The 27,443-nt window shown below is 43.9% G+C and overlaps 3 protein-coding genes across 4 annotated transcripts in view; 2 read left to right on the top strand and 1 right to left on the bottom strand.

The window, feature by feature from the left end:
* camkk1a (calcium/calmodulin-dependent protein kinase kinase 1, alpha a) overlaps window positions 1-933 on the top strand; it is a 47,874-nt gene extending 46,941 nt beyond the window's left edge. Inside the window, exon 16 of the mRNA XM_079738653.1 lies at window positions 794-933. Coding sequence (XP_079594779.1) covers window positions 794-866 — 73 coding nt within the window. The 3' untranslated portion in view covers window positions 867-933. The remainder of the gene's footprint in view (window positions 1-793) is intronic.
* A 2,890-nt stretch (window positions 934-3,823) lies between these two features.
* On the bottom strand, window positions 3,824-21,486 carry p2rx1 (purinergic receptor P2X, ligand-gated ion channel, 1). Of its 2 annotated transcripts, none has more exons than XM_079737702.1 (13): window positions 21,057-21,486; window positions 15,203-15,347; window positions 13,688-13,759; window positions 13,433-13,502; window positions 11,764-11,851; window positions 11,389-11,469; window positions 10,951-11,092; window positions 10,263-10,408; window positions 10,010-10,100; window positions 9,850-9,915; window positions 9,459-9,554; window positions 5,471-5,536; window positions 3,824-5,354 (listed from the first exon to the last, which is right to left on the bottom strand). In XM_079737702.1, the coding sequence occupies exons 1-13, from the start codon at window positions 21,191-21,193 to the stop codon at window positions 5,349-5,351; spliced, it is 1,206 nt and encodes a 401-aa protein (XP_079593828.1). In that variant the 5' UTR covers window positions 21,194-21,486; the 3' UTR covers window positions 3,824-5,348. The 2 variants fall into 2 exon arrangements, with proteins under 2 accessions (XP_079593828.1, XP_079593829.1); XM_079737703.1 differs by having other exon boundaries at window positions 13,445-13,502.
* A 2,642-nt stretch (window positions 21,487-24,128) lies between these two features.
* LOC307076681 (uncharacterized protein) lies at window positions 24,129-26,428 on the top strand. Its single transcript, XM_079737765.1, has 3 exons — window positions 24,129-24,483; window positions 24,773-25,603; window positions 25,929-26,428. The coding sequence occupies exons 1-3, from the start codon at window positions 24,163-24,165 to the stop codon at window positions 26,274-26,276; spliced, it is 1,500 nt and encodes a 499-aa protein (XP_079593891.1). The 5' UTR covers window positions 24,129-24,162; the 3' UTR covers window positions 26,277-26,428.
* Window positions 26,429-27,443: the final 1,015 nt, after the last annotated feature.

Genomic DNA, 27,443 nt, shown 5'->3' with positions numbered 1-27,443 from the left:
GTATCTATGGATATATCTATATCTATAGATATACATATATAGACCAAACTCTCTCTCCACCTCATCCATGGGTGACCCTTGACCTCCACTGTCTGTTCTTGTTTATGTTTTATCTCCAACTCTGCTGCAGGGACTCATGGCCCCTCCGCCCCTCTTTAAAGCGCCACCCGTCGCTAAGGTAACGCGATGCGGTGTGTCAACAACGCCGGTGCCGGTGTTGTTGAGCCAAAGCGGTCATGGCGTCACCACACCCCTCCCAGTAACACACACACACCCCTTCAAACGCTTCGTTCGTCCTACCATCCTGAGACCATTTCTATGGATGTGCCATCCCCCTCCCCCCTCCCCCCCCCCCCCCCGAGCTCCGTCGTGGCATCATGGCTGACCGTTGGCATCGTGGTTGATTAGATAACGAGTGTGTGGTGGTGTGTTTCTGATGATGTCGTGTTGTTTGGATTTTCTCCTCTCATCCAGTGAAAAGTGAGCCTGAGATTCACTTTTACTTTTCCCTTTCAATTATTAATTGTGCAAAACGAAAAAAAACCTCTTAAAAACAAAATGTTTTTTTTTAAGGATAACCTTTTTGTATTTGGGCAGACACAACCAAAACTTAATTTTGTGCCTTCATGTACTGCTAAACCTTTTGATTCTGTAAACTCCTATCTATGTCACTACATTAAAAAAAAAACATGGTGGATTTACAAAGAATGAAGTCCTACTTTATTCTGAGCACCTACTTCCACAGCTTCCCCCTGTACTGCCCGTTCACCCTGGTCTCTCTCCTCTCTCTCAGGAAGGGCAGCAGTGGCGACGGACCCCGCGAGCCAGAACTCGAGGACCTGCATGAAATCGAACCCTCTCCGTGAACTCAGTCCAAACCGTACTGGGCATCAGTCATCCCTTTCTCTCTCACGCACTCTCTAACCCCCTGACCTCACCTTCCCTTTGGCACTCCCCCCCCCCCCCCCCCCCCCCCCCCCCCCCCACCCCCCCCCACCCTGTATGCCTACTTATTCTCAAGCACACGCTCCAGACCTTTCAAACAGAGATGCACAGAGATTTGTATTCTCAGGCTTTACTTCTTCCTTTGAATTTCCTCCATCGCTTCCTACTCCTTCAAAACCAAATACCTGCTTCTGTACTGAATCCCTTTTTACCTCGGTTGCCCTCAACCCTGCGCTAGAAACTAGTGTGACCCGCCCCCCTAGACACCATCCCTCCAGATGACAAGATGATGTCCACCCCTCACCAGTCTGAAGTCCTCCACTCACCAGTCTGTAGTCATCCACTCACCAGTATGATGCCATCCACTCACATGGATGGTTAGATCCTCAACACCAGACCTTCCCCTTCTGTTTACTGTCAGAGCATGTAATAACGGTGTGTATGCCGTTATGTTGCGCCTAACAGGAATAGGACTTATATATATATATATGAATTATGAATGTCCAAAAATTCAGAATCATACAATTCCTGTAATGCATGGTGAATAATACCTCCAATAACGCAACAGACTGCTGACTCTACCAGCAACTTTCTCTGCAAAAAAAAAGAAACTGGAAAGCTCTGCCTACGGTATACCGCAAGAATCCCAGTACTACAACGCACAAAAAAACATTAGCATGCCAAAGGACAGTGCCTCGCATGCTACCGACAAAAAGGGAAGAAAAATCACACAAAAACACAGGGCTTTTTTTAACCGTTTTATTTCTGAACAGTGATGGGTTATTTGATGACGGTGCGATGAGGTTTCATCTGTCATTGTGTTGCTGACTCATCAAGCGGTGGTCTATGTGCGGCCCCCCACCATCCTCTGTAGCTGGAAGATTGATGGTGATGAGTCTCCTTTCCTCACCACCCGCCCCCGCATCGTCTTCATGATGCTTCTGATTAGGGCTGAACTTCTACTGATTGCAGTCTGAGATTAAGTCAGCCTCTCTCAGGGGACTCGAGTTGGGGGGGGGGGGGGGGGGGGGCAAAGCAGGGTGTCTTAAGTGACTTTGAATCTTTTTTTCGTACTTGCTCTCCTTTCTAGATGTTGCTTTTCTACGTCTGTCCATGAAGAAATCTGTCTCACGTTTACCTGATTGTTGTGTTTGTCCTGTCTGTGTGTCCCTGTGCTCCGCCCCTATACACTTGCACAGGGCACATCAAACACATACACACACAAACCGTTGTTTCCACATGTGTGGAAAAGTGCACGTGACGGCAAGGTGCACGACACAAACCTACTCTGCCATCAGCCCCAGGACTGCCTGGGATTTGCATACATCCACCCCCCTATCACTTTCCAGCCCGGCACATTGTCTTGCGGATGACAGCTTGTATTTTGGCTGTGATCGCTCTCAGCGCCCACCATCACACCGCCAACACCGTCACCCCTTCAACCAGTCAGTGTGGTGATCCTCATGAGGCTGATTAGAAAGGAATAAGTGCAGTGTTTTGCATTTCTGACTCCTGGTTTCGTGGCGGTGTGGCGAATTTTCAATGAACCACAGCAACGCCGCCGGCTACCATCCAAATGGAGACTGCGCGCGGCTGACGAACACTGGGAAGCAGCAGGGCGGCCGTGTTCTGTAGAGGGGGTCACGGGGAGGACAGGCTGTCCTCTCACGTTGTTTTTTATATGCGTACAAGAGTTGTGATGTCGGATGTGTATGCAATGTCACGGGTGCGCAGAGGACGCCTGGCTTGGTTTGTTTCCCTGTCTCTGTCCTCTCAAACGTGTGGAATAGCCGCTGTTTTCGTTGAGGAGAATGTCAGTGCGCAGGGTTACTGTTTACCAAGGGCTGAGATGACCACAACGAAGATAAGCTTCATGTCCCTCACCGCGGGTGAAAAGCTAGAAGATACAAACGCAAATATAGATATGGAATGAACACTAATACAGTGCTCATGAGAATGCATCTCGTGTGTCAATGTGAGTGGTCTACAAGCTATCTATGTCGATGTGCAATATTGTCGTGAGTGTCGTCTTTGTCTTACCCAGAGCTCTCAGGCCGCCCGCGTCTAAAGCTTTACTTGATCCCTGTGAAGGCGTTTTTTATTTTGTTTGTTTTTTCTAATTTAATACCGTTGAATATTTGCACTTTCCTACTTTATACTGTTGCCCGAGCATTTTACCATCCAAGTCTACAGGAAATACACCAAACCTCCTGACCATTACAAAATAAATACTGCTCTAGGCTAAAGCAATTATTGTTTTCTTTCACTAGAAGTACTGCTACTATGCTGCACCTGTCTGGTCGCACAAAAAAAACCTTAGAATGTAATGAAGTTTGTGCTCACGTCAGAGATGCAGTGACTGCCGTTGGCAAGGTGACCTGTGACCTCTGTACAGAGCTGTCATTGTCTAGCCAGGCTGCTGGTAGTTGAAAGCAGCCAATGGATTGTTATTGTTGATTCTATGTGGAGGCTGTGGTGGTTATTTATTACAATGGAGTAGGGAGAAACTATCAGTTATTCTGCATCAGTATTAGTGTTTATCCGAGAACAAAAACAAACCCATTTTAAGGCTCATTTTATTGGATGAAAAGAATCAGGTGTGTGTGTACATATATTCTGGCAAGGTGTGTGAATGGTGTTTTCAGCATGGTCGCTGGATATGTGTTTCATGTTGCATTTATCTGAATGTCCCGTACTCAACGATCTATATCAAATCCCAACATATACGAAACAAGAGCATGGCAAACCTATATGAAATGCAACTGTTTTGTCAATGTAAATATGTACGGAAATATAAAGAAGCTATTTTTTGCATGCTTTTTGTACACCATACTGTAATGATGATAATAATACGGTAATAAAGAAAATGGCAGGATCATTTGATTTACACCTTCAATTTATTTGTATTCATAAGAACGCTTGACAAACAACCAGTTGACCAAAACAGGAGTGTAACAGACAAACTAACACAGCGGGATCATTAAACGACGGAACACGTTGTTGGCCTATTGCATCTCCCATCCACCACTTATTGCAACAACAAAATAGGGTACACTGCGAACTTGGAATCACTTTTCTAAACGCTCTACGGTTTTCTCTGACAGCCTACTATTTACTAGGGGTTGGGCTATCCTCCATCAGGGAGGTCGACCGAGACGTGTTGCTGCAGGGAAATTGTAACCCGTAACTTTATCGTCAACACTATGCCCGCGCAGGTTGTCTGCTGTGAGCCTGCTCACTTGATGAGACACACCGACGATAAATAGCACAGGGAGGCTTACAAGATATATGTTTCATGAGATCGGATTAAAACGATCTTTCATATGATTGGATGAGACAGATGTGCACAGGACTCTGAAGAAGATACCTTGGAACGTCGATCAACATTCAACATGAGGGATAAATTATCTCTTCACAGCAATTATTGTGGAGTAAAAGTACCTCAATATAAGACAAGTTAGCGGTCAGCAAGGGCGTAGGAACCGGAGGGGACGTGTCCCCTCCAATATCGGAGACAGGCGCATTTGTCCCACCTAAAAATTATACCGGATCTGTCAGGTTTCCGATATGTGTCCCCCCCAATGTTAAACTCATTCCTACGCCCCTGGCGGTCAGTATCCGATTTCTTTTTGGGCCCCCTAGTTTGACACCCCTTGCACTTAAGGGTGGCTTTAAGAAAATAAATTCACCCACAGAGACAGTGAACAGAGGACCACAGGCTGGTGTACACTGCGGCGTGTGTGGGAGGGGCGGCGGTCGTGCCACTAAACCGTGTGCTGTCGCTTCAGTTCAAACGGACACGCTCGCATAGAGGTTGCACCCAACCAAAACTGACTTGAGCTACGCCCAAAGAAGTGCAAACACACGCGCATACACAGCTGAGCTGCACAAATCTGTTTGTCTAGGTGTCTCGACACACAAAAAGGATCACAGTAACCCATTGACGAGGGAGTATCGTTTTTTTTGATGGCATATCCGTTTCTTCAAGGACAATAACTTACGAAAGACTGCAAAAATAATATACAATAATCGTTGACAAACGAAATGTACAACTCAATTTCCTGCTATATATATATATATAAAATATGTAAAAAAAAAATATATATATATATATATATATATATATTTTTTTTTTACATCTTTACAATTTGTTGAAATCAATCATACCATTGCCAATGACGGTAAAGATGTTTGCATTTTTTTGTTTGAAGTGTTTTTTTTGTGTGGAAAATCACATAAAAAAAAACAATGATATAACTTTAAGACCAGTATAGACTTCAGAAGTGTGTGTGTGTGTGTGTGTGTGTGTGTGTGTGTGCGTGTGTGTGTGTGTGTCTGTGTGTGTGTGTGTGTGTGTGTGTGTTTTATTGCTATCCACGGTAACTCTTCTGCAGATGCCTCGGTCACTCCTACACATTTGATAAAACACACATCACAAAAATAGGCAGATCATCAGTCATGAAGCCATGCGTCACATGCAGACAGAGAGAAACAACTTGAATGTGATTTGACATGACTTCCTTACTTTGGCTGCTTCTTTCTCTATGGTATCTGCTTCCTTCTCTGTGCTACCTTCTTCTGAGTCAACGTCCTGTAGAGACAAGAGCCAACAAGATCAGATCCATAGGTCAGAAGGCGTCACCAGAGGCGTCATCGGCAGGCAGACACAGGCAACGCTCATGACACTACTGTGTCTGCTACTTTTATGGTGTGTTCCTGAATTCTCGGATACCAGCCTTCCGAGTAGCATTTTTGACGTAATTTCTGGTCTCTGAGCTTTTATAGGGTTCCGGTTCGACTTTGTGATTGGGAATCCTCGGAAGGCTGGCGTCCGAGGATTCAGGAACACACCATCATACTAGGGAACGGGAAGACTCATAGTGAAGATAAAGGCGCGTTCATGGTCCTGGTGATAACGAGACGCCTCGTCAGGGATGACGCTCACGCTTACGCTTGTTCCCGACAGCGACCGTTCATGTGCACTGCGTTCGGAATTTTTCGGAAGTTCTTCCCAGCATGGGGGTTTTATCCGATAAAAAACAGAACTAAACAGAACTTAATAGGATCAGTTTCAAGTTTGCATGCCTTTATTTCCATGTACCCTATCACCTACTATCCTTTTGCTTTTATTTATGAGAAGCACATCGTATTGCAACTGTATGGAAGGCTACATTTGCCATTATCTAGAGCTGGTTTACCTACCAGTACACAATGTTTAAAACTGAGCAAAGTCGATGCCAACAGACGGTTACAACGTCAATCAACTGTAAAGTATGTGATATGATGGTTGATTCTTTTATATTGAGTAAAACGTTCATGTTCCACCATGTTCATGCGCGTCAATAGTAAACCATTCGTCACCAACTGGGCAACTGTTATAAAAATCTGGCCACAGTTGCCGAACGGAAGTAGAATCATAAGAGCGTTATGAGGTGTCGTTCACGAGAACTTTCCGACGTCGCGAAAATGTTTTCCCCATAATTTCCAGCAATTTGAACGCACCATTGATAACAGATTTGCCCAGTTGGTGACGTTTGGTTTACTAGTGACGCGCATGAACATGACGGAACATGAACGTTTTACTCAATATAAAAGAATCAACTACTATTGATTGACGGTGTAACCGTCTGTTGGCATCGACTTTGCTCAGTTGTAACATTGTGAACTGGTAAACCAGCTTAAGATAAGGGCAAGTGTTGCCTTCCATACAGTGCCCATACTGTATGTGCTTCTCATAAATAAAAGCAAAAGGATAGGTGACAGGCATCAAGGAAATAAAGGCATGCAAACTTGAAACGGATCCTACTAAGTTCTGTTTAGTTCTGACTGGTTTTTATCGGATAAAAAAACCCTGCTGTGAAGAACTTATAGATACCCAACGCCGTGCACATGAACGGTCGCTGTTGGGAACACGCGTCATCACTGGCGAGCCGTCTCGTTATCACCAGGACGATGAACGCGCCCCAGTTGCCGAACGGAATTAGAATCATAAGAACGTCATGAGATGTCGTTCCCGAGAACTTTCCTACATCGCAAAATGTTTTCCCCATAATTACCAGCGATATTAACACTCCAGAAGTCTACTGCTTGTGCCCTGGTAGCCTACTTAAAGCATAGACATAGACGCCGCATTGGTCTTTCAATCGCACGCCAACGTCGCAGACATATTGGAGCTGGACTGGCCTGTAAACAAGCGGGATTCAATTAGTCGTTTTTATTTAAGTGTATAGTTATGCGGAGTAAAGCAAAGAACAAATATTAATATAAAAATTGTATAATTATCAAGAAAAACAGCAGCTCCCCTGACTACTGTATTATTTAGGCGGGCCAGTATTTGCCTCTCCAATATGGCGGCGACGTTGACGTATCGCAGCAACCGGTCGAAGCTGTCAATGCGGCACATGTACATGTGTCCATAAAGGGAGTACGTGTGATCTATGATTAATTACTATTGACCCGATTCCCAAAATCTCCATAGAACAACACTTGGGTTTGGTGATTGGTTTGAGTCGGCATGTGCGTGAGTTGCGGTCTAGTAGATCTCGAGATCTGTAAGTCCACTTACATTCAGCTGTGTTGGCGCCTCTAAAGCAAGCATCTCATTCTCGGGTTGTAAATACAAAGCGGTCTACCTGATCCATTTAGCTCTGTTGCTTGGTAACCACCCGAGCGAGAGTAGCAATCTTGTTTTAACAAACACTTTGAGTTTGAGGCTGTCCACACACACGCAGAAACACAAGCACACAGTCGCACAAACGTTGTTTCCATCACACAAAACCTTGGAAACCAGTGCATATCATTAGCGGTCCGAGCAGTGAAGCTGCTTGGCCCCTATTGTTTCTTTAACGTTTTTTCTGTAAAGGTCATAGAGCAGCCTATACCATAAGTCGAAAACTCTTGAAATTTTCAGGTATGGTTACCAATAACCCCCACTACCCATAAACCCAAATTTGTGGTACTGCACCCAAAGGTGGCGCTATTGTAAAAAGGTCATGAATTAGGCTTATTTCTCCTCACCAGATTAACCTGGACTCAAAATTCTTTCAGAATATTAATCTCTAGAATCAGATGCATTTATAAAAGCCTGATAAAAAGATTCACAGGCTACAAAAATAATCAAAAATTCACCAAAATAGCCACATAAAATCTTTAGACCAAGCCTCACAAAAATCATCGAACAGAATGTTTTATTTAGTTCCATTTGAGAAATATTGGCCAATAAAGTCGGAGCAGTTAGCCCATTTTTCTTATGTGACCATTTTGTTATTGTTTAAAAAAACATACGACTATTAGTAGGTGCCAATACCCCCCACTGCCCATAAACCCACATTTTGGTACTGCACCCAAAGGTGGCGCTATTTAAAGAAATTATGAACTAGACTTATTTCTCCTTACTAGATTGAACTGGACTAGACTTAATCTCTAAAATCAGATGCATCTTTTTCACCCTGGTCTTCTGCTCTAAAAATGTTTTCTTTTCCCACAATTTCATAGAAAAGCCAAACGTCCACAGTCTCAACCCATTTTGTTATTGTATAACCACCATACGGCTATCATTAGGTGGATACCATTAACAGTGCAAATTTTCAGATCTGTACTCTTTTAAGATAGCCCTTAGTTCTCTTGTGAAATGTGTGCTTGGAGTTTTCTTGATGTTGTGTGCTTATCAATTGACATTTTCACAATGTGAATGAGGCTTCATGCAGTTCAGGAATGTCAGTGGCTCAAGGTTGAGAGTTCGAATCCTGATTAGAGCATTATGAACAAGCTGAACATGACATTCTGTCATTGCCACTCATTAAAGAAACACAACATTGAACAGCACCTGAAATTCATCAGGCAATCAACATTCTGGCTCATTAGTTTTCAAGAATCCGACTGCCAAGACACAGTATTTGCATTAAGGGAAACTTCTTCATTAACCATTTTTCCTTCATAATTAACTCTGTCATATTTATATTTCTTCCGTTAGTGTTCTTGACTACAAATGTTTAATTTCCCCAGAATTTCAAAGATTTTTCAGGTATAGGCCTATGCTTTGAAGAAAGCCCTTAATTCACTTGAGAAATGTGTGCTTTGAGTTTTCTGGATTTTGTGTGCTTATCAATATATATTTTGACCATGTGAATGAGTCTGCAGTTCAGTTTTATAAGTGGAACATCTTTCCTTAAATATGACAATTATATGCTATATTTATATAACTTCCATTAGTTTATTTTTGACTTTTAATTTTGCTCGGACCCCGTTAATCACCGCTTGCGGTTATATTTAATCTTATAGCTGCTGTGTCTGTGTTTCATAGACGCAGAGATCCGATGAACGCTGTGTTAGGTCAGCAGCATTCTTTCATTGGAAATAATCCTGTGAATTTGCAAGAGCTGACAGATACAAAGTTGTGAACATGCTGTTTCTCCTCGCAGCGAGGGCCAAACTAGTCAGAAACATTTTAGTTGTGTGCCTCTCTGCTGCCACCTGGTGTTTCGCGTTAAAAACTCACTCTTTTCAAAACTCACCTGTTGATGTGTGTCTGTGTATTTATATTTCATGTTCTTGTAAATTTCTCTCTTTGGTAGTACGTAAAGAAGCACTAAGTCACAGACTATAGTTGCCTGGAAAACAGCAAGGAAAAATACAACATACATTGTCAAACTGTTATAAATTGATAAATATGATTGATTTAACACAATATGAGGTTGCATTCATGGCCCATATTATTTCTCCTAATGTTTCAGAGTAACAAAGGCAATCAGAGCGGGATAAATGGTTATTCTGGATTGATTGGATACAGGAGTTTTTTTTTTTTGTCATTTCATGTCAAATCAAATTGGTTGAAATGTATTTGATGAAATAATCAAGTGAAAGGACATTTTAATCTTATACTTAGAAATAGCATTTTCAACTCACCACTCCAAAGATTCCCACTCCAGAGCCTATTGCTGTCAGTGTTGGTATGATGTCGAATTTTCTAGCCTGTACATGGCAATTTTACAAAGATGAAAATGTCATTTAAAATCCATACAGGCGTTTCAAATACATAAATAGCCACGCTGAACCCAAAACGTACCAGTGAATGCACAATGATGTCTATCCTGATGCCAAACACTTTGATAAGTGTTCTTTTAGCCTGCCCTTCATCCATATAATGCTTGGCATATCTGAGGGAACGAATTAGAAAGCACACATTGCATTTGTCTGCTTCATCATTTTTAAGAAGTAACATCAAATAATGTACTTTGTCGCTGGACAGCGACCTCCTCTTGGTGCTCTTATTGAGCATCATATGACTTGGATCTGAAGGGGGACGACGATCCGACCACCTGAAGTTGTAGCCCACCGAAGCCCTGGCCCCGTCCAACTCCCCGGGGTTGCCATAGAGACCGTGGAAGGTGTAAATAGGCTTGCAGTGCCTCACGGCCTGATCCAGGTTGCAGGTCCAGTCCACCAAGATGCCGATGGCCCCTCCCTGCAGCGGGAGGGAGACACCAGACGGAGACGGTCAGAAGACGGTCAGAGACGGTTTTAAATTGAGTGTCTCTGCATGCTCACCAACCAGGGGCGTAGGAATGAGTTTAACATTGGGGGGGACACATATCGGAAACCTGACAGATCCGTTAATGGTTTGAACAGAAATATGTCATAAATTAACTACACTGAAAAAATTCACAAATATATTTTATTCTACTAAAAAGATACATTTGTAAATGTAAAGGAAAACACATTTTGAATGGCAGTAATGAACTGATAAATATCAAATCAATTCTTTAATTGCACGCTCAATCATCCAGTATTTTAGAATAAGAAGCGGTGACAAGACGCTGTGTTGCGCTTTCAAAATAAAATAAAATATTTTTTCTCCCCCTGGTATAATTCTTAGGTGGGACAAATGCGCCTGTCTCCAATATTGGAGGGGACACGTCCCCTCCGACCCCCCGGTTCCTACGCCCTTGTCACCAACACTCGATCCCGCTTCGAACCATTAAGGTGGTAAGGGGACTTCCTGCTTACCACTTTGGCTATGGTGGTGAAGTTGAAGCCGGAAAACTTGACGATGTCTCCGAGCCTCATGATGGGGCAGAGCGAGTCGTTGTCCGGGTGGTAGAGACACTTTCTGATGTATTTGCCGTCAATGCCCTCCACCAAGTTACTCCTGTGAACACGTTTAGGGCATCCGTCAGGTCAGTGACAAACCGTATTATCTGTACAATCTCATCCTAAAACATAAATATGTAGGTTCACTGATTTTCTAATTTGTGTGGGTGTGAGTACCCCTTTAATGTATAATTCTGCTATAATCATGTTTATTCTGCTATTGTTATACAGTAGAGCACTACTTACTGTACGACGACAACAATGTTTGCGCGTCTGTGTTGATGAACAAGGTGGATGTGTGTGTGTGTGTGTGTGTGTGTGTGTTGGTGTACAAAACACAGAGAGAGACGCCACCTAGTGACATTAAATAGCGGGAAGGTGATGGAGTTCTTGATGAACAAGGTGTAGTTCTCAGCAGACGTCAACAGAGGAGGGCTGGTGGGAGGCAGACAAGAGAGATTACCTCACACTAACATGCCTCGGGTCAATTATGAATCTGATAGACTGGGAGCATAAATTATAGTAGTATTAGTACTACTTGCATAAGAAGTATACTAGTCTGTTATATACCAACACAGGTCAACTTGTCATGGCACTTCATATTCTATTTTATTTAATAGTAAATGTTTTAAAAGGTTTACATTCTATATGTCTTACGCTTACGGTGTACTTTTGGGCCTTGTCGTTACATTGCCTAGAACTACCATGTGTTTTACTGAGAAAACGTACTCTGGGATGGTTGCGTCATTTTCCACTGGACACCACGCTAACACCTCACAGGTTCCCGTTTGTTTCAGGCAGAGCCCTGTCATGTGACCTTGGAGATAGAAATGGTGCCAATGGTGAAGTCATAAACGATGATGGAGCGAGAAGCTCAGACCAACATCAAACACACAGACGGGAGAGAGAGAAAAGGGTCCCCAGCAAATTATCTAACATGGCGTCCCCACTCGCCTAATCATTATTCTTCTTTATCATCTCATCTTTGATAAGTCTCAACGGTGGCACAAAAAAAAAAAAATCCAGCAAATGCAAACGCTGAAATTGCGTTTTTGCTTCGGTTCATCCCCGTTTGATGCTAACCCATACAATCTCTGTACGATTAGCTCTAGCTCTTATCTGCTCTTCCTCGTCATTTGTTGGAGACGTGGGAGAACCAACGGACATGGAAGTCTCCCACCCCACCTTTTATCCGATATGCTGACCTTTAAGGGGTCCAATACAAGCCTGTATAGCTAAGAGGTTTGTCGGCTCCATTTTGCCTGAAGGAAGAATGAGGCGCCAATAGCGACAGTGGTGGGCCGCCAGAAACAAATGGACACAGACTCCTCAAGGTAAATATGACTCTTCCGGAATACGCCGGTCGAATCGGAGTCCATGTCCTTGCCAACACTTGAAAGGTTTCAACTTCCTTGTAAACCGACAGGACAGACGCAGGGCCGCGGTTATATATTTCTATTTAAATCTTATTAGAAACGTGATATTGTAAGAATGATTCTGAATATCTGTAGTCACGTTTGTTTATTCAGGGCCTGTGTGTGTTTGTGTGTGTGTGTGTGTGTGTGTGTGTGTGTGTGTGTGTGTGTGTGTGTGTGTGTGTGTGTGTGTGTGTGTGTGTGTGTGCATGTGTGTGTGTCTCACGTCACAAAGTGTAGGCGTTGGTATAAGTTTACTTTGACATAAAAAGCTTGGGAGTATCCTTGCTTGAACAAGGCTCCTGGACTTCCTATGCACACAATCCTCCACAGTCAAGAAACCATGTGACACACACACACACACACACACACACACACTTACACACACTTACACACAAACACAAACACATACAGGGTGTTGATATTACGGATGGAGTTATGTTTTGTTCGTCTCACGGCTTTGGCATGCGACGAACAGAATGACTATTTATCTTGCTGGAGTTGTGTTTAGTGAAAGCACAAACTAACGCTTGCACTTACAGATGCGTGCCCTCTTTGATACGAAGCTAAGGCTTTCGAATCCGTAAACTCAGCATATCACTCTGTTAATCTTAGCAACCTTCAGGAATACAGAGCAGCGACGCTTTAGAAGAGAAGATAGCTAGACGTGCATTAAAAAATGTACAATGTTTAGTTGCACTGAAATCTGAACTAACTATATCACATTGATAACAATCTTTTAGTTAATTGACAGTTAAACATAGCTACAAACATATGTTATGTATTTAACTTGGTTCACATTGACAGTTTAGATATACTGCACAAGGAATCTGTTTGTACATCTTTATAAAATCGCTGTTGATGTAACTGTGGTTAACTGTATAATGTAGAGGGCGCTCGCCAGAGTGTGTTTTAGTCCAATTTGACACATAAACTGAAGGATAGTCGGTGAGGAGTGTTGAGGTCACACCACCACGATTTACCATTTCCCGTACGTTTGAATCTCCCTTCTTCACATTCGGCGTTCGTGGAGCAGTTGTCCTTGCCAGGGAGCTGAAACACACACAGGGTGGCGGGGCTTTAGAGATGTAGGATTAGACATACCATCACCCAGGCCACCCGGAGTGGCCGCGTCATCCATCCGTCCACCTTGTATTTGACTCTTTATAGAAGCATCGAGAAGAAGGAAAGAAAAGGGGAGGGAGAGGGGGAGGGCAGGAAACAGACTCTTCACATACCTCCGGACATTTTCCCATGGTCTGGTTTTCGGTAATTATAAAGTTGGTCATTACTACGAAAGAGGCGTCCCCCTGTTTTTTGGATTAAGGAGCAGAATATTAGAAACGCTTCAAAATAGAACGCGACCTATGATGGGACACACTTTTTGCTGCAGTCCTTAATCTGTTCTTTTGAAGAGCTCTGTGTTGGGGCTCCATGAATATAACAAACAAAAAAGTGGATAAAAAGGTCTGTTGTTGATAGCCCACAGCGCCTCCATGCCCAGCTGTTTGATCATCACCACTCTCCCTTTCTACTCCAGTTGACATGTATTGCCCTAACTCAATGTTATTCTCTGTCTGAGGGAATGTTCTGTTGATGTGTTATACTGGAGGGTGATTGCCTGCCAAAGAACTCAGTTTTTTTGCTGAACACTGTTCTCCATGTTCAGTACATTTTTCACAGCAGCGACCATATGTTGAATGCTCTGGGTCACCAATATCACTAATATAACAAATCCAATGCCAAAGAGGGCCAGAGCAACCTTTTTAGTGAAGAGCCTGTTCTAAATTTCTACTGAAGAGTGATGGAAGTGTCTTTTTAATTAGTGTTGTTTTTCAGTGATGAAACAGCCCCGACCCAGAGTTGAATCGTCTTTGACTCAAACTGGTCTGTAGCTCCGCCACAAAGTAAACACTCTCCCTTTCATTGTGCATCTTTTATTATTATTATTCGTCTACCAATTTTAACAAGACCCTTTTGGACGAATATCGCGGCCAGGCAAACAAAGAGATATGTTTGACCTGTTTCGTTTTTCTGTTTGCCCAACGTCGGACCGGATATAGGCAGAAGCTCAGGCCGTATTTTGTATTGACAGTAACATATTGCCATGCTTTACGATCAAGTGTCCGCGGGTCCAGTGATTCTTACTGTTTTTAAACTCCCAACTGATTTTGGTTTTATGCACTCCTCCGGCAACACTTTAGCATGCTTTACCGCCGCCCGGCTACTGTGAGGCACCAAGCAAGACAAAGCAATGAAGGACTGTGATCTTTCTCTCAATCCGAACGCCGACATTACTTCCTCATGGCTGCGTAAGCAGTAAATAAACAATTTCTTTTTTCTTTATCCTTGCTTTTCGGCAAGGCCTAAGATGGAAAACGGCTGATTCACTGATGCTCATGGGCTCTGACAGTCATGCTTTATTTCATTGTTTGCACAAACGTTGAACTGACAGCTGACATAAGGCTTAGTTATGGTTCCACGTCGACGAAACGCAAGGGGGTTTCGGACCCTCCTTGCGTCCACCGCCAGGGCCTAACGTGCACCTCCAAAAAATTGTAACCTTGCGTGGGGACAACACAGCAGAAAGGGCTGTGTTTGGCCCGCTCACTAAAACCCAACGCAGAACCAAAACAGGTTCACGACTGCGTCGAAGCGTCTGCGTGGTCATTGCGTTGCGTCGACATGGAACCATAACTGAGCCCTTAGAAGTGGATGTGGATTCAAATGCCGCACACGCACTGCATACGGACCTGAGACGGGAAGACGTAGTCGGCCACGTCCCAGATCTGCTCCAGCCCGGACCTGTTGGTGTAGCCCACCCCCTTCATCTTGGTGTAGATGGAGCTGACCGCAGTGTCGGTCGACTGGTAGCCCTTCTCATAGATGAAGACCCACCTGGGAAGACAAAACACAAATGCACACAGACACACAAGCAGGCACAAACACATGTCCACACATAAAGACATGTATACACACACACACACACACGCACGCACGCACGCACGCACGCACGCACGCACGCACGCACGCACGCACGCACGCACGCACGCACGCACGCACGCACGCACGCACGCACGCACGCACGCACGCACGCACGCACGCACGCACATACACACACACGGCAGGCACACACACACACACACACACACACAAAGGAAGCATGAGAAACACAATGGAACCACGAAGTCTCTGAAATGTTCAACCCGTTAGTGGGAGTATGAATATGTCACTACTGCTTACAGTTGGCAGGTTCACTGCTTCCTTTAATAAATCGTGGGTGTTAATCCCTCTGTAAAGGTAGTCCAACTGATGCCGTCAGCCAGCAGACTGCTGACCCAAACGAAGAGACTCGGCAGCAGATGACATTACAATTGAAGAATCAATTATTCATTAAGAATCAACAGTTATTTATTAACTGTTTTTATTGACTTCAAATTCTGGTCATTACGGAGCAGGTAGCGGGTGAGGCATCTGGGCAGGGGATTGATCGTGGGATCGAACCCTGTGCCATTCAGCTGGGAGGTAGTAGCGTATTATTGTCAGTTATTAACGCTTACCTGGCACAAAACTAAAATATATGGATTTGAAATACACACATCATTTGTCATTTCTCATTGAACAAGGATAGTGTGTGATGGTGTTTATGTCTGCAGCCGGCCAGAGGAGGAAGTGTGCCATAGGAACTCATGTGACATTTGTTTGTAAGTCAGGCTCCAGGAAGGCGACCTAGCGCTCTGTGTCTTTTATTTGCCAAGTTTGATGGATTGGTTAAGGCGGTTGACTCTGCATAGCTACCCAGCCCTTTCCGGCCACCATTGTATGTTGTACGTCCTGGCACTTAATTGCGCACTTATTGTACGCACTTAATCGGGGGGGGGGGGGGGGGGGGGGGGGGGGGGGAAGGGGACGTGTCCCCTCCAATATCGGAGACAGGCGCATTTGTCCCACCTAAAAATGATACCGGATCTGTCAGGTTTCCGATATGTGTCCCCCCCAATGTTAAACTAATTCCTTCGCCCCTGATCTGTAGTAGCTACTAGCATTGCTGTACACGGGGAATGGGTTAGCCTAGCGATTGTTAGTACTTGCACTTGGCTCTATGAACATCTTTACTGTACTGACGGGGATATATTGTTTCACTCTTATGACAAATGTACTTATTGTAAGTCGCTTTGGATAAAAGCGTCTGCTAAATGCCCTAAATGTAAATGTAAATTTAAATGTAAATGGTTGACAGGCTGTGTAAAGTCCTGTCCCTCCGACTGAAAGATGACATCGTGGAGAATGATCGCTGACAGCTGGTGTGCTGTAGACCGGGACCCACGTATTTACGTTATGTGAAATGGCCGGCTCCGTCATACACACGCACACGCACACGCGCACACACACACAGTCAGACACACACAGTCACATGCAGTCACACAAGCCCAGACACAAACACACATTCTAACACATGTTTTATACAATATGCTGAGGCCCTGACATGAGAGTGGACAGAATACATTGTGGGGATTTACCGGCGCATGGAAGCACTGAAAAAGTGTGACAGTGACGAAATACACGATAAAGCAGCTCCACAGTAAACTATAGCAGCTCTATGTTAGAATATAGCAAAGGGTAAAAAATAGCAGCTCTTCTTTAAAATATAGCAGCTCTACAGTAAAATATTGCATCTCTACAGTCAAAGATAGCAGCTCTACAGTAAAATATGGCAGCTCGACAGTCAAAAAGAGAACTGCTACAGTAAAATATAGCAGCTCTATGGTCAAATAGAGCAGCTATCATGGAACTCTACAATATAATAAAGCAGCTCTAGAGCAGCTCTAATGTGAAATATGCCACTCTACTGTAAACTATTTAAAATATAGCAACCTGAAACTTAACCACACAACTGGTGCTTCTCTGAATCAGCGGGGATGTTGGAAGATGAACACAAAAATGAGAGCATTAAATCCTGCATTAAATACAGCCGCTTAAGCATGATGACAATCTGCAGAACAGCAGAAAGCCAGGGAGGTGGGGGAGGAGGAGGAGGAAGGCAGGAGTTCTGATGTGAAGAAGGACAAAAGATTATGATGAGACACTACTTGTCTTTTGTCACATAAAGCACATTTCATTATTGCTCCCCCATTTCAACAACAATGATTTTTTCTTTTTTTTACCTAAGAGGAACAGAAAAATTAACTGGAATCACAGCCAGTTCTGTGATTCCAGTTCCATCACTATTGTTCCTTTCTTTCCGGCCTTCTTTAGAAAAGCATGCTTATTTTGAATAGTATGCAGCATTTGACTTATTATTGCAATGACCACAAGTAACAGTAAGTTAAATAATTTGGACATTTAACCATCACCTCACTTCATTGTCTGCTACTAATGAGTAATTATTGCTTGGAATAATTAAGGCTGGTAGAAATGAAGAACAACCCAACAATATATAAACAATGAGAAATCAAGTAAAATCACTTTGAAAATGCCCAAATGTAACAAAGAATCTAGATGGAGTTTAAGAGTCATTAAGTCATTAAGAAGAAACATATTCAAATACAAGTTCAATAACTGTCAAAGCTCCAAAACAGATCTGACCACGGGCTGAGATTAATCCAATATGAGGGAATCAGTGCGTGTCTTGGCTCCATGCATGCGAGCAGACCGAAAGAGGTACGCTGGTTTGAACCTGTCAGAAGGCTGGTGTCTGAGGCAGCCCTGGCCCGGGCACGGCACTCATCACATAACCCCTCACCTGGGTCTAATGTGGCCTGATAGCTGAGGAAGCTGGCTGATGGCACCTGGATGGGATGAGGGATGGGTCAATGGGGGTCTGAGGGATAAGTATCTGTCACCGACTGTCCCTAGTATGATATGAGCAAGTCACATGACATACAGCTTTCGAACCCTGTTGACCCGTTCTTAGGAGTGCACCGCGTGTTTCATCCATGTGTACACTTCGAGGGATCGTCTCCTGTGTGTGGTTATCGAAGGCGTGGGTATTCTGGGAGTTTTTATGATGGCGTCGTTAAGTTTAGTGATGTGATGACGTTTAACCACGGCCTCAGAGAGATTTGACTGTTTGCCATCGGACTAGTCTCCGTCAACGCTTGTGCATGTACAAACACAATGACACCTGACAAGCTTATCCCAGTCGTAACTGGGAACCATCATGAGGACTGGGTCCATGCCGAATACATTTTACCTTGCGTGTGAAGGAGACACAAAGATCCCAGTAATTACTCCTCCCCTCTGGACTCATCATGGGCTTGTAGGAAGGTAATGTGACTCAGTGTTCAACAATTGTGTTGATTTAACAGTTGCGAGTTCAGCAGTGTTTTTGATGGTTATCCGTGATAGCATATGCCTCAGCTTGTTTCATCACACAGTTCCTGCTCAGAGGTATACCCTTGCATGGTGAGACACACAAGAGCTATGCCCCCCCCCCCCCCCCAAACACACACACCCCTGGTCATTCATGTTGCTGCATGTTTCTTTCTGATGACGGGGCAATTGCAAACCAATGCGTGTTGGGAAGTGATTAAGGTTTAAAAAAATGAAGCGCAGGTTTAAGACAATGTCTTATTCAATAAAATCTATTCATGAGTACCAAGTAAACTCATTCATCATGGTATTATCATGCACCGGTAGCCGAGGGTGTAGCTAGGATTTGGGGTTTGTAGCCGTGAGAACACCTGTTTGTTTTAACTATGAGTACCAACTCTGAGTTATATTTCCTTTAACCAACTGAAATAACAGAATCAATAGCTAGTTCTATACATTTTGGGCATCATCCACCAGTATATAAAGCAGACACTTTTATCCAAAGTAAATTAAAATACATCATTATGGTAAGGAAGTAGGGGGGATAGGCCTGTTGCTCAAGGGTGCCTATACGTTAAACCGCAGGACTGGATGGGGATTGAACCCAGAACTTTTTGTCTGAGAGTCGAAATGCACACGCCAACATGATGACCAGCAATCTGTTGCACAAATGTTGACTGTTGACTGCCTTGCAGTGTATTACATTTTAGCACAGTTCTTATTTGAAGACCCTTGTTGGCCAAAACATTTCATTTGATTTCAGTTCAGTTAATCTTCATGCTGTCCAGCATAATGATTTCTTCTCTCATTTCGATTCAATCAATCTTGAGTATGCACTACCAATCCAATCTGTTTCGTCTCATTTCTCCAGACTCCAGTTTCTTTATACTTTCCCATCTCTTAGTAGCTAGTAGCTGGTCAAAACAGATCGCTTATCACTTTGTGCCTGAGAGCCATTCTATGGTGGCCTTGATAGCTTAATGCACTGCATTTTAGGAAAACACATGCAAATGGACAGAACCAAAGCAAATTAAGAGACCATCTTTTACAATCTCTCAACGCATGCAAAGCATCAGACAACACAAAACAATGAAGAAATGTGCTGCAATTACATCAATTGACCTGTCTCAGCACGCTTCTTGCTGCTGCTACGGTTTGTGACTCATGACATTATTGAAGTCATGGAATCATTGCTAAAATGCTAATTGTTTTGGTTTATATTAACATTGTCATCTCATGATCAAGATATTACTGTAGTTTCCAGCCGTGCTCTTCACTTTTAGTTTTAAGTAACACATCCGTTGTTTGGTGTTCTTGCAGCGCGTTCCTGTTAATGTGTTGTGTTTTCAATGCAGTTTTCTAAATGCTGCGCATGGGTCAACAGCAAATTGTGTCAGCGACAAATTGGGGAAGATGTTTCCTTAATTTGCATGTGTATTTTCTAATAGCATACAGAGCGTGGTCGTTAAATGGATGTAGATGGTTCCCTAATTTGCTTGGGTTTTGTCTTGCAGTGAATTGGGCTCTTGGGGACACCGTACAACTCCCCTATCAGAAAACAAACTATGCCACGGCCTATGGCCAACAGTTGAGTCACCATGTTCTGGTAAACATTCTTCACAGGAATAAGGTTGTTGTTATAGTCTGCTACAGCGGAATAACACAACTCATCATGGAACGCATGAGTTGTGACATTAAACCAAACCTTGGCAGGAATAAGTATAGAAACTTCCCACTGTGTAAACCAAAAAATAAATGTTGCTCTTGTTTTGTTTTGGTTTGGGTTTTATCACAATTGGTGGGACTGGATCAGTCCACCAAGACAACCGGGTGACCTACATAACATGATGTGGGGATGTGTGGAAGGTCAGAGACGTGCTAAAACATGAGGTTGGAATGCAGACTGGCCGCCTTTTTACTCCAAATTCCCATTCTCAACATTGCCTTTCTTTCACTATAGTACAGAAAAACCTGGCCAGATTGCCAAGTTCTCCATCACAAAAACTACTTAGACAACTCCTTCATTCCCACTGCCGAAAATAAAATACATTGCACATATTTATACTGCACTTAATCTCTCTGACCTTTTTCTCCCTGCATTTTTGGTTCAGATTGTAAATAGTTCTTGGCTCTGTCTTTTAATGCGAGCCCCAAGCATCAAAGGCACATTTCTGTTGCTGTTGAGGACCCTAACGTTAATCGGACATAACGTAATCCAATTGAATCTACAACACCGTATGATAGATGAGGGAGACAGGGGTTCAGGGTGGGTGGGGGGATCTGAGCTGCACTCACCCAATGATGTAGCCTAGGACCCCCAGCTGGATCAGTCGGCAGACCACCCCGACCCGGCGGTTCCGCACCAGCACCTGCCTCTGGGTCTCGTACTCAAAGAAGAAGTCAGACAGGATGTTGCTGATTTGGCTTTTCATCTTGTGTCCGGCCGTCCCGGGGAGAGGGTAGAGAGGGTCTCTCTCTCTCTCCAGCCTGCTGCGCCTTGTGTCTGTCTGTCTCTCTCTCTCTCTCTCTCTCTCTCTCTCTCTCTCTCTCTCTCTCTCTCTCTCTCTCTCTCTCTCTCTCTCTCTCTCTCTCGTATTGCCCTTCCCACCTTGTCCTTCTCCGCTGATGGTCCAGGTTCCCCTGCCTCCTCCCGCAACAACCAGCTGACACACGGCCTCAGCACTGGCAGTGTTGGAAGAGTCTGGCTCACTTTCTCCTCCTCCTCTCTCTCGGTTCCTCCCTCCCTCACTCACTCCCTGACTGGCTTCTCCTCTGTCATGATACTCTCTTGCTTCCTCACACCCTCCCCGTTTCATACTGAGTATGGCTCTCTCTCACACACACACACACACACACACACACACACACACACACACACACACACACACACACACACACACACACACACACACACACACACACACGCAAAGACAAACACACAGATGCATTTAAAACCCTCAGACACACACAACCACACACACACAAACACACAACCACACCCCACACTCCACACAAACAGACGATAACACACAGACATTAACACACCCTGGGGTCACTCTTATTCCCATTCACAGATCTTGCAGCTCCCATTTATTTTTCTATAACTTCATTCTTGAAATTACGCCTTGAGTCTCCAACTCATCCAACTCAACAACTGCCATGGTTGTAGGCAGAATTGTACAATCTGTCTTTACAATTTCCTCCTGCCAGTCTCTTCCTGTATGCAGCACAGAGATACAACAGAAATGTGCACACTGTTCACTGATGCTGCCTCCACTTCTGTCATCTAGTGCGGACGCTAAGCCTTCTTAGGTTGACTTGTTATTTTGTGTGGGGACCAAACGGAAGGAACAAGAGAATGTTTATCTCTTTTTTCACTCGCGGCCCACATGCTTTCATGGGGAACTTCAAATTCATTGAGTAATAAAACCACAAAAGTGTAAAATGAGAATAAAGAAAGTGGCGGAAATGAATCAGGTTTAAATCAAATGTATACATATTTGTGTATACATATCAATTGTAAAGGAAATCTATCTAAATTCCACATAATGATTTGGCACTTGATTGCTACTTATTAATCTCTAGAGATTAAATTAATCTTTTCGTTTATGATTCGCTTGAAATCCAAATCCAAATCCAAATCCGGCTGAAGCCTTTTGCCAAGACATAATAATTCTCACAACCTTTTTTTTTTTCCAGCACCTTGTAGCCAATGGAAATGTGTTGTTCTTAAAATATAGCTATAGGAGAACGACATAGAATTTTTTCCACAATACCAAAATCGAGTTAACACCTTTCAAAGATTAAATAAATAATACCCCCAACGAAGTATTTATTCAAGACAAGCAATGAATTTCTTTTTTCAAGACTTTGCTGACTTTGCAGCAGGGACTTGTTCCTCGATCAACACAAGTTCCAACAAGTTGAGGAATAAAAACATATGCAGCCAATACATGAACCAAACCCATGGAGTGGATCATAGGTGAGGTAATCAATGTAAGGTGTTTGCAAAAGTCTTCACCAACCACTCTCACCAAAAAATATATAATTAATTCAGTCAAGCAGATCCAGGAACAGTAGTGACAGTTATGACTAAAAGTATGGTTATGTGACACAATGTGCATGTTAACATTTCCTAAACCTCACTGTTGAGGAATTAGCAAAGAGGCAATTGAGTATGTACAAATAAAGCCCAAGGATCCTAATCTACAGCATTGTTTAACATGCATTTCTAAAATCGGTTGTGATAATAAACTACCTTATTCTTAAAAACGAATTCATGTTTGAAATGGGACTGAAGTCCATTTAATATTTATTGGAGAAATATAGGCAGATATTTATGAAATTGTTGGATAGATCAGCCTATTCGGTATTTCCTCACCTAAGCTTTCGAAAATGTCTTTACCTAGATGAGGATGACTGAGAAGGGCGTGTATATGGTGGTTCGGAGAAGCGGGTTGAGACAAGCGATGGGTGTGTTCTCTTCTGACCTGGGGAAACCAGAGGAGGGCGGAGGAGGGCCACTGATGTTCATTGGTTTTGGAAATACAGGCTTATCTCTTAACCGATAGGGTTCAAAATATCCTGTGGTAACAGCTGATAACATTTTGGTTTATTTGCTTTGCAGTCACACTTTCACCATCTTTATGGTAATACAAATAAGACAATCGGGTGGAACTGGATGAGAAAACAGGCAAATCCAATTATTAAATGTTCTTACTCCTGATATCAGACAACTCATCAAGTTTCCTATCAACTCCCAACCTGTCACATTGATGTCGTGGGGTAGCATGCCTGGTTGGTCTAGATGGGGGCAGCAAGTGGGGTCTAGAGCATATAGAGACGAGTTTCCACCTTGCAGGTGGTCTGATGTGATAATTGGCTTGTGGGAGGCATACGCCTACTTATAACTTATCCTGGTATCATTGTCAATTCATTTAATGATCAATTATTTGTACAAGAATTTTAAATAAAGGTTGAATGAAGGAATATTTATTTTAGTATTTCCCATGCATGTAGTTAGTGGGCTTACTAACTACGACTAACTACATATTGCTTCGGAGTTGATGCTACTGCTCAGCAGAAGTTCAACTGAACGGCTGTGAATTCCTGAATGTATTTAGCAAAATTAAATGTCAAAATACTGTACATGCAGATAAACGGCCGGTTAGTCTGTGATGTTATGTCGCACTCTAGTGGTAGCATAGAAAAAAGTTTAAGAAAATAAATACATTTATAAGAAAGTGCTGTACGAAGAAACGGAGAGCCCACTCCGTCGTGGAAGACGTTATGAGCTGTCCTCTAAAATCATTTCCGGAATCACTTTTCCGGTTTGACTCCTCACAACAACAGCACCGCCATTTTCGAAAGAGTTGGCTCTGTGACCGGTTGTACTTAGAAAATGAATCAAATCGAAGAACGCCTCGCGGAAGCAGTCCGAAATTATAAACACCTATATGACACCTCGTTGAAAGGCTATAAGGACGCCCAAATGGCAAATAATTCCTGGACAGAAATAGCAACGAATGTAGGCTTGTCTGTCCCTGACTGCATTAAAAAATGGAGGTCGCTGAGGGACAAATTCGTTCGTATTCGACGAAAGATAACCAGCAGTAGTGGGGATGCAGGCAGTCAAAAAAAGGTCCCCGCGCTCAACACTTCTCTGTCCTGGCTGGGACCCCACATAAAGCATCGGGAGACGTCATTAACCTACGATGTGAAGGTAATGATTGTTAACTAGCAGTAGGCTACGACCAGGGGGGAAAAACTCAGTTAATTACATTAGTGACACACAGTTAATTACATTAGTGATGTATGCTACATTTTTGCACACAAAAAGAGGTGATTGGCGATAAATGTGATATCGCCAGTGTGCGCCATAACAAAGCTTACCAGTCATAGGTGCCATAGATGCCTACATTGTTGATGTAGTTTATTTAGTTGTGTTACTTTGGCCATTGTAACTGTATGGGGTTTATTTTTTGCTAACAAACAGTTTTTCATTACCATAGGAACTTGCCTCAGAAGGGCGAGACAATGGAGGCCCATTGGAGCTATTGTCGCCCAGTGTATCACCAATTGATGACCGCCAGTCATCCACCTCATCTTCCCCCCTGGAATCCAGATCATCCTCCCCTGCACCATCAAGTTCATCTACGTCAGTTACGTCCACTCAGCTAACCACTCTCCCACCTGCCTTCACTCCTCCAGTCTCCATGTCACCTCAGCTTCCCACATTCCTATCTCCAGTCTCCAAGACAGCGCCATCTCCTCTGTCCCGCACGGGACGGAAAAGGCAAAGGGAGCAGGAGGATGACAATTTTACTCAGAAATTGGACCAGTTGGAAGAGAGCATGCTGCTGATGCACAGGAGGCTGGAGAGGCCTGAGGATGAAATCTCACGATTCGGACAGACGATTTGTGACATGCTGAGGAAAGTGCCTGAAGACGACCAGGGCGACGCAATGCAAGCAGTATACAATCTGCTGTATGGATTCCGAAAGCGTCCTTGTTGTGTTTTGAAAATGAATCAAATCGAAGAACGCCTCGCGGAAGAAGTCCGAAATTATGAACACCTGTATGACACCTCGTTGAGGGGCTATAAGGACGCCCAAATGGCAAATAATTCCTGGACGGAAATAGCAGAGAATGTAGGCTTGTCCGTCCCTGAATGCATTAAAAGATGGAGGTCGCTGCGGGACAAATTTGTTCGTATTCGACGAAAGATGACCAGCAGCAGTGGGGATGCAGGCGTTCATCATAAGGTCCCGGCGCTCTCTTTTCTCTCCTGGCTGGGACCCCACATAAAACATCGGGAGACGTCATCAAACTACGATGTGAAGGTAATGATAGTTAACTAGCAATAGGCGACAACCGGGGAGGAAAAACTGGGATTGCACAGTCAATTACATTAATGATGTATGCTATGTCATTTTGGCACACAAAGAGGTGATTGGCGATAAATGGGCCTGCGTTTTAGATGTAATACATACAATTACCTGTTTATTTTGCCATTGTAGCTGCAATCTGTTTTGATACGGCCAGTGTGTGCCATAACAAAGCTTACCAGTCAAAGGTGCCATAGATGCCTACGTTATTGATGTACTTTATTTAGTTGTATTACTTTGGCCATTGTAACCGTATGGGATTTGTTTTTCATTACCATAGGAACATACCTCACAGGGGAGAGACAATGGAGGCCAATTGGAGCTGTTGTCTCCCAGTGAATCACCCATTGATGACCGCCAGTCATCCACCACATCTTCCCCCCTGGAATCTAGATCATCCTCCCCTGCACCATCAAATTCATGTTTGTCCGCTCAGCTTTCCACCCTCCCATCTCCGAGACAGCGCCATCTCCTCTGTCCCGCACGGGAAGGAAAAGGAAAAGGGAGCAGCAGGACGACGGAAATTTTACTCAAGAAATTGGACCAACTGGAAAAGAGCAGGCTGCTGATTCAAAGGAGGCTGGAGAGGCCTGAGCATGACATCAAGATTCAGACAGGCAGTGTGTGACATGCTGAGGAAAGTGACAGGAGATGATGCGATGCACGATGTGTATAATGTGCTGTATGGACTCCGCAAGCGTCCATACGGCAGCTAACCAAACACCAGCTAACCAAACACCAAACGCTAAAGAGAATGTGGCAAATTGCACTTTTAAATAGTTTTTTAGCCATTAGTTAAAGCATTTCATTTTTTTTACATCCATGTCTATTTGTTTTATAAAGTACCAATAAATCACAAAATAAGATTTGAAAAGGTTTGTAAGTTTATTTGCAACACTATTTACATGGTTTGCAGTCAGCATATAAAATAAATTGGTTCTGCTTCAGCTGTTGCCAAGTGTGCCGCATGACACAATGTCATCCTGCCGTGGTACCGCTCCCTCTGGCTCCAGAAAGAATTTCGCCAGTTAATCTGATACCCATAGCAACCCTGGTGGAACGACTCCTGGACATCTCTGCTGGTTGAATAGACTTAGTCTTGTTTTATTGTTCAGTAAGTGCACGTATTAAACAAAATTTCGTTACCTCACGGTGGAGTGGACAAAGAATGTAAAAAGATGGCATGAAGTTAAAATACTAAGGGGGGGGGGGGGGGGGGGGGTGCGTAGATGGTTCATTTATTGGCCGTGGGTGTTCAACAGTCTATTGGCCAGGGGGGAAGAAACTGTCACTGAACCTAGATGTCCTACTGTGGATGCTGCGGAACCTCCTGCCAGAGTTCAGCATGGAAAACAGTCCGTGGTGAGGGTGGGTGGAGTCAGAGGGGATGCGTTGGGCTCTGGTCAGGCAACGCTTCTGCCCAACGTCCCGGATGGAGGGGAGCGGGGACCCGGTGATTTTCTCCGCTGCTCTCACCACTCTCTGCAGAGACTTCCAGTCCGAGGCCTCGCAGGCCCCAAACCAGACGGAGATGCAGCTGGTCAGCAGACTCTCGATAGCGCCTCTGTAGAAGGTGATCAGGATGGGAGGGGGGGAGGGAGACTTTCCTCATCCGGCGCATGAGGTGTAGGCGTTGCTGTGCCTTCTTTGCCAGGGAGATGGTGTTGAGGGACCAGGTTAGCTTGTCGGTGATTTGCACCCCCAGGAACGTAGTGCTGCTGACGACTTCCGCCGCAGTGTCATTGATGTGGTGTATGACTAGGCCGAGAAATTCGGCCTAGTCATTTCTCCTTTG

This window comes from Pollachius pollachius (genome assembly GCF_949987615.1).
Source record: "Pollachius pollachius genome assembly, chromosome: 6".
Classification (NCBI taxonomy): Eukaryota; Metazoa; Chordata; class Actinopteri; order Gadiformes; family Gadidae; genus Pollachius; species Pollachius pollachius.
Note: the sequence above shows the minus strand (reverse complement) of the source record. Positions and strands in the feature narration are given on the sequence as shown.

Coding starts and splice junctions, on each gene's coding strand:
- p2rx1 (XM_079737702.1), bottom strand. CDS start 21,193: ATGAAAAGCCAAATCAGCAACATCCTGTCTGACTTCTTCTTTGAGTAC. Junction 13,503..13,687: donor CCATGGGAAAATGTCCGGAG/GTATGTGAAGAG, acceptor TGTGTGTTTCAG/CTCCCTGGCAAGGACAACTG. Junction 11,470..11,763: donor AATGACGCAACCATCCCAGA/GTACGTTTTCTC, acceptor GCCTCCCACCAG/CCCTCCTCTGTTGACGTCTG.
- LOC307076681 (XM_079737765.1), top strand. CDS start 24,163: ATGAATCAAATCGAAGAACGCCTCGCGGAAGCAGTCCGAAATTATAAA. Junction 24,484..24,772: donor CATTAACCTACGATGTGAAG/GTAATGATTGTT, acceptor TCATTACCATAG/GAACTTGCCTCAGAAGGGCG. Junction 25,604..25,928: donor CATCAAACTACGATGTGAAG/GTAATGATAGTT, acceptor TCATTACCATAG/GAACATACCTCACAGGGGAG.